This window comes from Somniosus microcephalus, chromosome 5 (genome assembly GCF_052327205.1).
Source record: "Somniosus microcephalus isolate GS21.2 chromosome 5, FLI_Smic_1.0, whole genome shotgun sequence".
Taxonomy (NCBI): domain Eukaryota; kingdom Metazoa; phylum Chordata; class Chondrichthyes; order Squaliformes; family Somniosidae; genus Somniosus; species Somniosus microcephalus.
The window spans coordinates 18,702,203-18,717,440 of record NC_140991.1 but is presented as its reverse complement, the minus strand read 5'-3'; the positions used below and the strand labels follow the sequence as shown (position 1 = coordinate 18,717,440).

Below are 15,238 nucleotides of genomic sequence, written 5' to 3'. Positions count from 1 at the left end.
AATCTATGGCCCTCTATATAAAGATGCCGGCAGCTGTTTCTCTGCACAGTACTTTAACCAGATGTTGTCTCCAATCTAGATTCTGGATCCCCACTGGCGTTTAGTACTGCCACACAGCGTCGGGTTTGACAGTCGCCGCTTGCCGGCCTGGCGCGGCTGTCACATGACAGGGCACGGAGCCGACCAATCCTGAGCCCGAATGGGACCAATTGAAACCAGTCCGGAAGGGTGACCCTGAGCTTCCGGTCGCCTCACTCCCGCTTCACTCCCGCTCTGATCTCTCCGTCCTCGGCCTATTACATTGTTCCAATGTAGCTCAACGTAAGCTCGAGGAACAGCACCTTACAGCCTACCGGACTCAACATCGAGTTCAACAATTTCAGACCATAACCTGTCCCCATTTTTCATGTTGTATGATTTTGCCACTCCCATTTGCAACATTTTATCTTTCCTGCTTCCTACAAAAGTACAGGATGTTCTTTCAATTCCTTCCTCCCCACCCCTGCTTAATATGTTACATCGCCAGCTTTTTCCAGTTCTGATGAAGGGTTTCGACCTGAAACGTTAACTCTGTTTCTCTCTCCACGGATGCTGCCTGGCCTGCTGAGTTTCTCCAGCATTTTCTGTTGTTTCAATTAAAACCAAACCTGAGCAGAGCTGGACCAATCAAAACCCGAGCTGAGCCGACCAATGCAGAGCCTGAATGGACCAACCCGGGCCGATTAAAACCCGAGCTGCGTTGAGCCGAGCCGGACCAATCAGGACCCGTGTCAAGCTGGACCAATCAAAACCCGAGCTGAGCCGACCAATGCAGAGCCTGAATGGACCAACCCGGGCCAATCAAAACCCGAGCTGCGTTGAGCCGAGCCGGACCAATCAGGACCAGTGTCAAGCTAGACCAATCAAAATCCGTGCCAAGCTGGACCAATCAAAGCCCGTGTCAATCTGGACCAATCAAAACCCGAGTGGAGCTGACCAATCCAGAGCCTGAACGGACCGAGCCGGGCCAATCAAAGCCCGAGCTGCGTTGAGCCGCTCCGGACCAATCAGCCCCCGCGGCTCTGGGCTCAACGCCCCTCCCCCACACTCAGGCTCGGGAGATGCTGCGGGTCCAAGTGTTGTCCCGTCACCTGGCCCCCGGCTCGGTGCGGCCGCACGGCTGTGCTGCTCCCCAGGCCGGCAGCTGGGGGTCGGAGCGGGAGCCGGTGGTGGTGGTGCACGGACTCAGGACGGCCATCGGCAAGGCCCGCAGAGGGAGCTTCAAGGTAACTGGGGGAAGTCACGGCAAGGGGCCGCAGATTGTCGGTTCTCGGCTCGGCCCATTGCACGGCCCAGGACACTGGTTTCTACAATGTCTGAGCCCCTGTCTGATGTGGGGCTGGAAGCAATCCTGGAGGGGAGATCATGTGACATCTGATCACATGGTGTCTGCAAATGATCCTCACCCCTAACCTCTAACCCCCATTCCCCACTCCCTGCCAGCCAACCTCTAACCCCCATTCCCCACTCCATGCCAGCTAACCTCTAACCATCATTCCCCACTCCCTGTCAACCAACCTCTAACCACCTGCCAACCTCTAACCCTACCTGCCAACCTCTAACCCCCATTCCCCACTCCTCGCCAGACAACCTCTAACCCCCGTTCCCCACTCGCCAACCTCTAACCCCATTCCCCACTCCCTGCCAACCAACCTCTAACCCCCAGCCAACCTCTAACCCCCATTCCCCACTCCCCGCCAGCCAACCTCTAACCCCCATTCCCCACTCCACGCCAGACAACCTCTAACCTCCCGACAACCTCTAACCCCTAGCCAACTTCTAATCCCCGTTCCCCACTCCCCGCCAGACAACCTCTAACCCCCCCGCCAACCTCTACCCCCCGTTCCCCACTCCCCGCCAGCCAATCTCTAACCCCCATTCCCCATTCTCTGCCAACCAACCTCTAACCCCCCGCCAACCTCTAACCCCATTCCCCACTCCCTGCCAACCAACCTCTAACCCCCTGCCAACCTCTAACCCCTGTTCCCCGCTCCCCACCAGCCAACTTCTAACCCCCGTTCTCCACTCCCCGCCAGCCAACTTCTAACCCCCATTCCCCACTCCCTGCCAACCAACCTCTAACCCCCTGCCAACCTCTAACCCCTGTTCCCCACTCCCCGCCAGCCAAACTCTAACCCCCATTCCCACTCCCCGCCAGCCAACCTCTAACCCCCATTCCCACTCCCCGCCAGCCAACCTCTAACCCCCATTCCCACTCCCCGTCAGCCAACCTCTAACCCCCATTCCCCACTCCCCGCCAGCCAACCTCTAATCCTCATTCCCCACTCCCCGCCAGCCAACCTCTAACCCCCATTCCCCACTCCCTGCCAGCCAACCTCTAACCCCCAGCCAACCTCCTAACCCCCATTCCCCACTCCCCGCCAGCCAACCTCTAACCCCCATTCCCTGACTGTTCCCAGGACACCAGCTGTTCCCAGCTCCCTGCGAAGGTGGAGTGTGAGATTGCGGGGTTGGGGGAAGCGGAGCTGCTGCTGTGGTGGAAGATTTAAGGGCGCTCATTCCTCTCGGGCTGCTAGTGGCTGTGCCTGGGAGATTCATGCCCCATTCCGGGAGACTCCCAGGCAATCCGGGAGGGTTGGCAACTCTAGTATTTAAAGCTGTTTTGCTGTAGGACAATTCTCAATCCTGGGTCCCTCTGGAAGTTAACTATCCCTTGAGCAGACACCGTCTGCTTCACCAGTTTTTTCCTTGGTAATTTATTCCATAGTAGTTTTTGAATGAAAATATTCTTCCTTCTCCCTGAATAATTTCCCTAGGAAGCATTTCCCCCGACCTGCATTTGGAATAAGAATTAATTGCTGTCATAGTTCTGAATTTATTGGGTCAAGGCCAGATTGAGGGGAGTATTTTTGAACAATACTTTCCCCATACCCTTTCCTTCCCTTTTCACGTGTCTACGACTTTCGACGGGTGGACCAGTAATTTCTGTGGTTCTTGCAGGACACGACACCAGATGAGCTGCTCTCAGCTGTCATGCAGGCCGTGCTGAAGGACGTCAAGCTTAACCCTCGCGACCTGGGGGACATATGTGTCGGTAACTGAAACCTTTTTTTTAACAAGTCCCTTTTATTTTCATTCTTTTTATCCAATTATAAGAACATAAGAAATAGGAGCAGGAGTAGGCCAATCGGCCCCTCGAGCCTGCTCCGCCATTCAATAAGATCATGGCTGATCTGATCCTAACCGCCAATCTACTATCACAGAAACATCTCCTGAATCTAACAGAATTAGACACACGAAATAGGAGCAGGATCAGGCTACACGGCCCCTGAGCCCGCTCCGCTACCCACAGGGCCATGACCGATCCGAACCTAGACTCATGTCCAAATTCCTGCCCGCTCCCCAGATCCGGAGTGAAATTTCATAGCAAGTACTGCCATCAAGGATTTATTTCTTAAGATAATTGAGTACACTGCACGAGGAGGATTGTCAGTTCAGAAAGGACAGGTTTTTCTCCAGTATATATCGATCATTGTTGTTCCAAGCCTACTCCAGAGACTTGAGCACAAAATCCAGGCTGAGTCTCCAGTGCAATACTGAGGGAGCGCTGCACTCCGACAGTGGAGCCAGTGAAGTACTTTTGAAATGCAGCCCCTGTTGCAATGTAGGTACCTAATTTGCACACCGCAATGAAATAAATGACCAGATTATCTGTGTTTCGGTTCAGGGATAAACATTGGCCAGAACACAGGGGAGAACTCGTCTGCTCTTCTTCAAAATAGTGCTGTGCGATCTTTTACGTCCAGCTGAGAGAGCAGACAGGGCCTCGGTTTAACGTCTCATCCGAAAGACGGCACCTCCGACAGTCCAGCACTCTCTCAGCACTGCACTGGGAGTGTCAGCCTGGATTATGCGCTCAAGTCTCTGGTGTGGGGCTTGAACCCACAATCTTCAGACTCTGAGGCGCGAGTGCTACTCATTGAGCCACAACCACACCGGGTGTTCAGCTCTCCGGTTTTGCACAATTCACTGGCCTATAAATTTGAACGTACTTTTGATTTGTACAGAAGTACGGTAGCGGGTTCTGAATTGCTCCCTTAACAAATCACAGATGAGCGGATCACTCGTCTGTGACAGATTGCTGTCCTACATAACGGTCACTGCCCTTCAAAAGTAGCTCGGTGTGAAATGGTTTGAGAATATTGCACCGATGCATAAGGATGATGTGAAATGCAAGCCTTTTGTTTATATACAGGAAACTCGTTTAAACGGCACCTAAATATCCAGAATTCTCTATTAATTGGCAAAATTCTCACTCCGTAAACAGCACCTCAAGGTTGCCGAGTCCGAGTCTCCCGCGGTGGCCGAGTTAGTCAGTGGGGGTAGTTCTCCAAACTGCCACTACTTGGCTTCTTGGCGCTGTCGGGAGTCGGAACACCTCAATAACAGGAGTCTGACTCTCCCGCGCTGCCGGTAGTCTCTTCTGATCCGCCATTTTACGGGGGTACTGTGTGTCTCCCACGCTGCTGGTAGTCACTGCATTGCATTACCCTCAACTGGCAGTACTGTACTTAAGCATCTTCCACCATCCATTTAACACCACATTCTGTAGGTGAGTACCCAATTACTGTATACTGCACATTTCTTGATTTTTTAAATTTTTGTTAAAAATAGCCTCGGTAGATAACCCTCTCCATCATCCGGAATTTTTGATCAACCGGCAGCACGTCGGTGCCGGATACCAAAGAGTTTCCTGTATATAAAATGACTTTTGCCATCACAATGAGCATTTGTTTGATCTTCCATTAGGGAACGTCTTGCAGCCGGGTGCTGGAGTGCTAATGGCGAGGGTGGCTCAGTTCTTGAGGTATTTGGTTTAATTATTCCCCCGCCCCCCCCCCCCCCCCCCACTCCAATTGTTTTGGACCCACAGACTCTGTACTCTTTTAAACCGTTTACTGTTTCTCCTTCCCAGCGGTATTCCCGAGTCGGTCCCGGTGTACTGTGTCAACAGACAGTGTTCCTCCGGGTTACAGGCTTTCATCAACATAGCAGGTGAGTGCTTTGGCCTCATCACTACCGTTCGATATTAGTCGAAATGTTCTCTTTCTGTAAGTGTCGGGTCTGGAGTATGGGAGATGTTACCTCATTAGCCATCCCTGCGACAGAAAGAAAGGCTTGCATTTGTATACCGCCTTCCAGGACGTCACAAAGCGCTTTACAGCCAATGAAGTACTTTTGAAGTCCTTGTTATAATGTGGGAAACGCGGCAGCCAATTATCACACAGCAAGGTCTCAAACAGCAATGTGATAATGACCAGGTCATCTGTTTTTAGTGGTGTTGGTTACGGGATTAAATATCGGCCAGATCACCAGGGAGAACTCCTCTGCTCTTTTCAAAATAGTGCCACAGGCAGCACTTTCTGTGACGCACCACTCAAAAGTGGAATGTGTGTCTTCTAGACTTGGACTGTTGTGCACAAGTCTACTGGCAACCGAAACCAGGAATGTGATTCTCGGCTCGTGGTTCAGCAGCGCCTCGATTTCAAAACTCTCATCCTTGTGTTCAAATCCCTCCAGGGCCTCGCCCCTCCCTATCTCTGTAACCCCCTCCAGCCCTACAACCCCCCCACCGAGATATCTGCGCTCCTCTAATTCTGCCCCCCTTGAGCATCCCTGATTATAATCGCTCAACCATATTTGGCCGTGCCTTCTGTCGCCTGAACCCCAAGCTCTGGAATTCCCTGCCTAAACCTCTCCGCCTCACTACCTACCTCTCTCCTTTACGACGCTCCTTAAAACCTACCTGTTTGACCAAGCTTTTGGTCACCTGCCCTAATTTCTCCTTTATGTGGCTCGGTGTCAAATTTTTTATCTTTTAATGCTCCGGTGAAGTGCCTTGGGACGTTAAAGGCGCTATATAAATTGTTGTTGTTGAATGTGGCAAGACCGCCATTTATTGCCCATCCCCAGCTGAAAGTTTCTGACAGAGTCCATAAGATTTACCAGAATGGGTACCAGGGATGAGGGACTTCAGCTGTGTGGAGAGACTGGAGAAGCTGGGGTTGGAGCAGAGAAGGTTAAAGGGAGATTTAATAGGTGTTGAAAACCATGAGGGGTTTTGATAGAGTAAATAGGGAGAAACTGTTTCCACTGGCGGGAGGGTCGGTAACCAGAGGACACAGATTTAAGATAATTGGCAAAAGAACCAGAAGGGAGATGAGGATTTTTTTTTTTTTTACACAGAGTTATGATGATCTGGAATGTGCTGCCTGAAAGGGTGGTGGAAGCAGATTCACTAATAACTTTCAAAAGGTAATTGGATAAATACTTGAAATGAGGAAGAAAAATTGCTGGTCTTTGGGGAAAGAGCAGTGGGCGGGAGTGGGATTAACTGGATCGCTCTTTCAAAGAGCCGGCACAGGCACAATGGGCCGAATGGCAGCCTCCTGTGCTGTATCATTCTAAGGATATTAAAGGTTAAGGTACAGTGTAAATTTGTGTAAATATCTGCGCTCTTTAATGAATATATTTAATTTGTGCTTTAAGCATGTTAGTGCAGCAGACGTGTGCGCAGTCTGCCATGAACACTCGGCCACTGACTGAAGCAATGTGTTCCTTTCCAGGTGGTATCCGGAACGGTTCCTACGACGTTGGCCTGGCTTGTGGGTAAGTTTATTATTGGACGGAGCATTCTGCGACGGTTTTATTTGCCTGCCTCCTTGCCCCACCGTCACCCGAAGGCAGTGGCTGTTGCTAGGATACGGCTGTTTGGTTTGCCAGCATCCCTCAGTACCAATTTTGGCTGCTTAACTCTCTTGACCTCCCACGCAGCCGGCTCGCCGGCTTTTCAATGTGAAAAAACCACGCATACGCTGTACAGGAAACTTTGTGCTATCCGGCACCCACGGGACCGAGCTGCTGCCGTTGCCTCAAAACTGCCGTACTCTCCCGAGTTAATGTTGAGAGATACGGAGATTCTTATCTCTGTATTTGACAACAAACACTGTTGCTTAGCAACAGCTTCTAAACACTCGGGTGTGGCCCTAAAGCTCTGTAGCTGAAGCTGTTGCTATAGCTACAGACCTTGCACAGCTTGACTGTTCAAACAAAGCAAAAAAAAAAAGAATTAAAAAACGGCTGCTGATTTTTGCCGGTGGCTCCAGATTGCCGGATAGCTCACCTCTGGATAGCACAAAGTTTCCTGTATTTTGAATGGGCTGCGCAGCCAAAAAACAATTAACGGGAACATTAATGGCCACCTGTTCTCCGCAGGTAGGTTGCTGTTTTCCTCGATTGCAGTTTGAACGGTGTGGGTAGAGTCCGCGAGTGTGGCAGATTGCTCGGGATCTGCGGCAGGAATTGACGGGCTGAATGGCCATTCCTTCTTCCACCCTCGGCGTGTGAACCTGGGCATTGGACGTCAGCCGGCTGTTGGGCCATGGGTGGCGGAGTAGGCCAGCATTTATTGCCCATCCCTAATTGCCCTTGAGAAGGTGGTGGTGAGCCGCCGCCTTGAACCGCTGCAGTCCGTGTGGTGAAGGTACTCCCACAGTGCCGTTAGGAAGGGAGTTCCAGGATTTTGACCTAGCAACGATGAAGGAACGGCGATATACTTCTAAGTCAGGATGGTGTGTGACTTGGAGGGGAACTTGGAGGTGGTGGTGTTCCCATGTGCCTGCTGCCCTTGTTCTTCTAGGTGGAAGAGGTCGCGGGTTTGGGAGGTGCTGTCGAAGAAGCCTTGGCGAGTTGCTGCAGTGCATCTTGTAGATGGTACACACTGCAGCGCCGGTGGTGGAGGGAGTGAATGTTTAAGTTGGTGGATGGGGTGCCAATCAAGCGGGCTGCTTTGTCCTGGATGGTGTCGAGCTTCTTGGGTGTTGTTGGAGCTGCACTCATCCAAGCAAGTGGAGAGTATTCCAATACACACTCCTGACTTGTGCCATGTAGATTCTTGATGGATGCACTGATGGGACATGTCCTCGTATATTGTGCTGGTTTAGCGCTGGCTGCTCTATGCGTGCCTCTTGTCTTGGCCCAACTTTGGATGACGAAGGCCCTTCAGCCCATTAAATCCCATCCTCACACATAACGTGGCCTTCTCTTTTCTAGAGTATAGCAGTCATAAATTTCTGCCTCATTCTCTGGGGAGAACGTTCCATACAAAATTTTGCTATTTCCGGTGGGGACTTTAAAATCCACAACTTAGCGGACTCATGGCGTTGAGGGCCATGGAAGCCTGTTCAGTCTTAACCTCTTGGTTCTTGTAGACTAATTGAGAGATTTTTTTTGACAACAGACCCAGAAATAACACCAGGTAAATCCCAGTGGGGGAGAGTTTTGGGAAGCATAGGTCCAAAGTCACCTTATTCCTCCCGAGCACGTTACACTTACCACACGTCACGTCTCAAATTACTCAATGGTGAAGCGCCGTGGTTCATGACCTACTGTGAATCTCTGTATAGTTCATTGACTCTACATTGACTCGCCAGTATGTTGTATTTTCAACGTTGTCATTAGGATTTCATTAAAGTGGAAGGGTGGGTGTGTGAAATTTTCCACTGTGGGGGAAAAAAACTCCCGACAATTAGAAATTCCCCTCTTCCAATCTTTGGTTGTGCCTGGAGAGAGAGAGAGTATTGTGAGCTGCAGAAGACTAGGAGGAAGTGCTGATCTGTCACTGGAGGTGGTGGGAGGTGACCGTTTTAAGTGATGCATTAAGAGCACCACACAATATTAATTGGTAACATTAAGTGCCATTGTTGCTGCCCTGTATTGGTACCAAATGCTAAATGAGCCTGGAGACTTTTTTTAAAACCTTCACTTTCTTTTACATTATAGAATCTTACAACACAGAAAGAGGCCATTCGACCCATCATGCCTGTGCCGGCTCTTTGAATGAGCTATCCCATTTGCTCCCTTTAAGTAATTATCCAATTCCCTTTTTGAAAGTTATCAAACTAATAAGACCAATAAGAAGTAATTATTCAATCTGCTTCCACCACCCTTTCAGGCAGTGCATTCCAGGTCATCATAACTCGCTGTGTTTTTTTTTTAAACTGTCCTCATCCCTCCTCTGCTTCTTCTGCCAATTATCATAAATCCGTGCCCTCTGGTTACTGACCCTCCTGCCACTGGAAACAGATTCTGCTTATATACTCTATCAAAACCCTTCATGATTTTGAACAGCTCCCCTTAACCATATCTGCTATAAGGAGAACAATCCCAACTTCTCCAGTCTCTCCACATAACTGAATTCCCTCATCCCCTGGTACCATTCAAGTATGCACCCTCGCCAAGGCCTTGACATCCTTCTTAAAATGTGATGCCCAGTATAGTAAATAGAAAAGTAGGTAGATAATACTTTTAATTATTTTGAAGAAAGATGTGTTTTGTTTGATGCAGAGTGGAGAGCATGAGTCGAAGGACTGCAGGCGATCCCACCAGCCTCGGAGATATTAGCTCTCGGATGATGGATAATGAGATGGCCAGAGACTGCCTAATTCCAATGGGGTAACACACTCTCTTCTCTTCGTACTTAGTGTTGCACGTGAACCATCCTGTGAATTACTCCTCAACATTCTGATATAACACCCTGCTCGAGTCCTGTTACTAAACTGACAATGTGCTTTCTGCCATGACAGTGATGTCTATATTGTTTACAGTTCCCTCTTTAGTGGTCTTAAGATTCATGAGCTGCTGCTCCTGCAAGTAGCCATGGGAACATAAACCCATGTGACTAATTGATTAGAATGTGGCTGCACCTAACGTTATGTGACAGCTTCTCACAGAAGACTATCCCAATAATATATGATCATTAACCAGAAGAACGAATTCTTCAAATATTGAGGACATGAGAAACGAAAGACTTGCATATATATAGTTCCCTTCATAACCTCAGGACGTCCCAAAGCACTTTAAAGCCAATTAAGTACTTTTGAAGTGTAGGCATTAGAAACATAGAAGAGAGGAGCAGGAGTAGGCCATTTGGCCCCTCGAGCCTGCTCCGCCATTTAATGAGATCCTGGCTGATCATCCAAATTCAGTACCCTGTCCCTGCTTTCTCCCCATATCCCTTGATCCCTTTAGCCTTAAGAAATATATCTAACTCCTTCTTGAATATATTTAATGAATTGGCCTCAACTGCCTTCTGTGGTAGAGAATTCCACAGATTTACCACTCTTTGGGTGATGAAATTCCTCCTCATCTCTGTCCTAAATGGCTTACCCCTTATCTTTAGACTGTGACCTCTGGTTCTGGTCTCCCCCGCCATCGGGAACATCCTTCCTGCATCTAGTCTGTCTAGTCCTGTTAGAATTTTATTAGTTTCAATGAGATCCCCTCTCATTCTTCTAAACTCCAGCGAATATAAGCCAAATCGAACCAATCTCTCCTCATACGTCATTCCTGCCATCCCAGGTATCAGTCTGGTGAATCTTCGCTGCACTCCCTCCATGGCAAGAACATCCTTCCTCTGATAAGGCAACCAAAACTGCGCACACTACTCAAGGTGTGGTCTCACCAAGGCCCTGTACAACTGCAGCAAGACATCCTTGTTCCTGTACTCAAATCCTCTCGCTATGAAGGCCAACATACCATTTGCCTTCTTAACTGCCTGCTGCACCTGCATGGTTACCTTCAGCGACTGGTGCACAAGGACACCCAGGTCTCGTTGCACTTCCCCTTCTCCCAATCTATTGCCGTTCAGATAATAATCTGCCTTCCTGTTTTTGCCACCAAAGTGGATAACCTCGCATTTATCCACATTATACTGCATCTGCCATGCATCTGCCCAATCACCCAACCTGTCCAAATCATACTGGAGTTTCTCTGCATCCTCCTCACAGCACACACGCCCACCCAGCTTTGTGTCGTCTGCAAACTTGGAGATATTACATCTAGTTCCCTCGTCAAGATCATTAACATATATTGTGAATAGCTGGGGCCCTAACAGCGATCCCTGCGGTACCCCACTAGTCACTGCCTGCCACTCGGAAAAAGACCCATTTATTCCAATTCTTTGCTTTCTATCTGCCAACCAGTTCTCTATCCAAGTCAGTACCTTACCCCCAATCCCATGTGCTTTAACTTTACACGCTAATCTCTTATGCAGGACCTTATCGAAAGCCTTCTTAAAGTCCAAATACACCACATCCACTAGTTCTCCCTTATCTATTCTACCAGTTACATCCTCAAAAAATTCCAGTAGATTAGTCAAGCACAATTTACCTTTAGTAAATCCATGTTGACTTTGTCCGATCCTGTCACTGTTTTCCAAGTGCTCTGCTATTACATCTTTTATAATGGACTCTAGCATTTTCCCCACTACTGATGTCAGACTTACCGGTCTGTGGCGGAGACCACATAGGGACAGTAACACAATTCACTATGTATGCCAATGTTGTTATCGCTCCACGTTATGTACGGAACTTGGTTGGGTTATCGGGGCAGGGTCCCTTTAAGAGTCGTCGATTGTGTGATGACGTCATAGCCCTGCAACGAGGCCGAGTCCCTCAGTCCATGCGGAGAGTTAATAAAGTTAACGCGTTTTTCTTTGCTGCTATGAAAGTCTTGCAGTCTGTTTATTTCCAGCGACTCCTACAGGTCTATAATTCCCCGTTTTCTCTCTACCATCTTTTTTTAAATAGTGGGGTTACATTAGCTACCCTCCAATCCATGGGAACTGTGCCAGAGTCTATAGAATTTTGGAAGATGACAATGCATCTACTATTTCTATGGCCACTTCCTTAAGTACCCTAGGATGTAGATTATCAGGCCCTGGGGATTTATCGGCTTTCAATCCCGTCAATTTCCCTAACACCATTTCCCTACAAATACTGATTTCATTCAGTTCCTCCCTTTCATCCCTATGTTCCCCGACATCTCTGGGAGGTTATTTGTGTCCTCCTTTGTGAAGACAGAACCAAAATATGTATTTAATTGGTCTGCCATTTCTTTGCTCCCCATTATAAATTCCCCTGATTCTGACTGCAAGGGACCTACGCTCGACTTCACCAATCTTTTTCTCTTCACGTATCTATAGAAGCTTTTACAGTCAGTTTTTATGTTCCCTGAAAGCTTACTCTCATACTCTATTTTCCCCCTCTTAATTAATCCCTTTGTCCTCCTTTGCTGAATCCTAAACTGCCCCCAATCCTTTGGGATTGTTGTAATGCAGGCAGCCAGTTTGCACACAGCTGATGTCTCACTGTCGATAACTCACGTGTCCCAGACTAACCCGAGTGCTGATTGCTCACTGTCGATAACTGACGTGTCCCAGACTATCCCGAGTGCTGATTTCTCACTGTCGATAACTCACGTGTCCCAGACTATCCCGAGTGCTGATTTCTCACTGTCGATAACTGATGTGTCCCAGACTAACCCGAGTGCTGATTTCTCACTGTCGATAACTCACGTGTCCCAGACTATCCCGAGTGCTGATTTCTCACTGTCGATAACTGATGTGTCCCAGACTAACCCGAGTGCTGATTTCTCACTGTCGATAACTCACGTGTCCCAGACTATCCCGAGTGCTGATTTCTCACTGCCGATAACTCACGTGTCCCAGACTAACCCGAGTGCTGATTTCTCAATGTCGATAACTCACGTGTCCCAGACTATCCCGAGTGCTGATTTCTCACTGTCGATAACTCACGTGTCCCAGACTAACCCGAGTGCTGATTTCTCACTGTCGATAACTGACGTGTCCAGACTAACCCGAGTGCTGATTTCTCACTGTCGATAACTCACGTGTCCCAGACTATCCCGAGTGCTGATTTCTCACTGCCGATAACTCACGTGTCCCAGACTAACCCGAGTGCTGATTTCTCACTGCCGATAACTCACGTGTCCCAGACTAACCCGAGTGCTGATTTCTCAATGTCGATAACTCACGTGTCCCAGACTATCCCGAGTGCTGATTTCTCACTGTCGATAACTCACATGTCCCAGACTAACCCGAGTGCTGATTTCTCACTGTCGATAACTGACGTGTCCCAGACTAACCCGAGTGCTGATTTCTCACTGTCGATAACTCACGTGTCCCAGACTATCCCGAGTGCTGATTTCTCACTGTCGATAACTCACGTGTTCCAGACTAACCCGAGTGCTGATTTCTCACTGTCGATAACTCACGTGTCCCAGACTAACCCGAGTGCTGATTTCTCACTGTCGATAACTCACGTGTCCCAGACTAACTCGAGTGCTGATTTCTCACTGTCGATAACTCACGTGTCCCAGACTATCCCGAGTGCTGATTTCTCACTGTCGATAACTCACGTGTCCCAGACTATCCCGAGTGCTGATTTCTTACTGTCGATAACTCACGTGTCCCAGACTATCCCGAGTGCTGATTTCTCACTGTCGATAACTGACGTGTCCCAGACTAACCCGAGTGCTGATTTCTCGCTGTCGATAACTGATGTGTCCAGACTAACCTGAGTGTTGATTTCTCGCAGGATAACATCGGAGAATGTGGCTGAGAGGTTTGGAATCTCCAGAGAGAAGCAGGATGCCTTCGCCGTCAACTCTCAGCAAAAGTACGTACCTCCTGCCCCACCCCCAGTTCAGTATGTACACTGATCAGACTGATAGAACCGTAGGGTTTTTACAACACAATCACAGACCATCCTCCAGTTTTCCCCTCAATGATGCAATGGTCTGTTCCTCGACCGCTCCTTGTGGCAAATCATTTTACACCCCAACAACCCCGCGGTTATTAAAATAAAACTCTGCTAACCCCTCCTGTGCCTCTGAGTGTTGGCAGACTGTGATGACCGTGGTCCAGTCCGAATGCACCCAATATCGGCAGAGGTCACTGACTAAAGAGCAGGAGCAACCTTTCCCAGAAATGTGTTTTTCCCCCTAAATTGGACTTTTGAAAAAAAAATCTAGTTAATTTTGACCCTTGGTCAATTCCATGGCTGGTGGCAGGGATGGGGTGGGGGGTGTTTGTGAATGATGATGCTTAAGGCATCGCGACTGTGCGTGTAGGGAAGGCTCGATAGACCAGCTAGTCTTTTGCTGTCCATGTTCCGCCCTTCACTCCGGGCTCTCGAGGCCAAATGGCCTATTTGTGTCCCTATGTACCATCGTGGTTATGTTACTGGACTAGTAATCCAGAGGCCTGGACTAATGATCCAGAAATGTGAGTGCAAATCCTACCATGGCAGCTAATTAAATAATAAAAAGCTAGTACCAGTAATGGTGACCATGAAACTATCGGATTGTCGTAAAAACCCGTCTGGTTCACTAATGTCCTTCAGGGAAGGAAATCTGCCGTCCTTACCCGGTCTGGCCTATATGTGACTCCAGACCCACAGCAATGTGGTTGACTCTTAACTGCCGTCTGAAATGGCCCAGCGAGACACTCGGTTGTAACAATCCGCTACGACAAACAATAATAACGATAAATACCGAACGGACCACCCGGCATCGACCTCCGCACCGGCTTCGGACACGACAACGGCACACCCAGCCCAGTCAACCCTGCAAAGCCCTCCTCACCAACATCTGGGGACTTGAGCCAAAATTAGGAGAGCTGTCCCACAGACTAGTCAAGGAACAGCCTGACATAGTCACACTCACAGAATCATACCTTTCAGCCAATGTCCCAAACTCCTCCATCGCCATCCCTGGGTATGTCCTGTGCCACCGGCAGGACAGACCCACCAGGGGTGGCGGCACAGTGGTGTACAGTCGGGAAGGAGTGGCCCTGGGAGTCCTCAACATTGACTCCGGACCCCATGAAGTCTCATGGTTTCAGGTCAAGCACGGGCAAGGAAACCTCCTGCTGATTACCACCTACCGTCCTCCCTCAGCTGATGAATCAGTGCTCCTCCATGCTGAAGACTACTGAGGGTAGCAAGGGCACAGAATATACTCTGGGTGGGGGACTTCAATGTCCATCACCAAGAGTGGCTCGATAGCACCATAGCTGGCCGAGTCCTGAAGGACATAATTGCCAGTCTGGGCCTGTGGCAGATGGTGAGAGAACCAACTTGAGGGGTAAAACCTACTTGACCTCGTCCTCACCAATGTACCTGCCGCAGATGCATCTGTCATTGACAGCATTGGTAGCAGTGACCACCGCACAGTCCTTGTGGAGACGCAATCTCATCTTCACACTGAAGACACCCTCCATCGTGTTGTGTGGCACTACCACCGTGCTAAATGGGATAGATTCAGAACAGATCTGGCAGCTCAAAACTGGGCATCCAGGAGGCGCTGTGGGCCATCA

At 49.1% G+C, this 15,238-nt stretch overlaps 1 protein-coding gene across 2 annotated transcripts in view; it reads left to right on the top strand.

Annotated features, from left to right (window-relative positions):
- The first annotated feature begins 1,065 nt into the window (after positions 1 to 1,065).
- The window catches only part of acaa1 (acetyl-CoA acyltransferase 1), a 36,447-nt gene continuing 22,274 nt past the window's right edge, over positions 1,066 to 15,238 (top strand). For both annotated transcript variants that reach the window (XM_085987397.1, XM_085987398.1), the window contains exons 1-7: positions 1,066 to 1,265; positions 3,001 to 3,094; positions 4,810 to 4,867; positions 4,976 to 5,055; positions 6,627 to 6,669; positions 9,406 to 9,513; positions 13,458 to 13,538. In XM_085987397.1, coding sequence (XP_085843523.1) covers positions 1,101 to 1,265; positions 3,001 to 3,094; positions 4,810 to 4,867; positions 4,976 to 5,055; positions 6,627 to 6,669; positions 9,406 to 9,513; positions 13,458 to 13,538 — 629 coding nt within the window. In that variant the 5' untranslated portion in view covers positions 1,066 to 1,100. The remainder of the gene's footprint in view (positions 1,266 to 3,000; positions 3,095 to 4,809; positions 4,868 to 4,975; positions 5,056 to 6,626; positions 6,670 to 9,405; positions 9,514 to 13,457; positions 13,539 to 15,238) is intronic.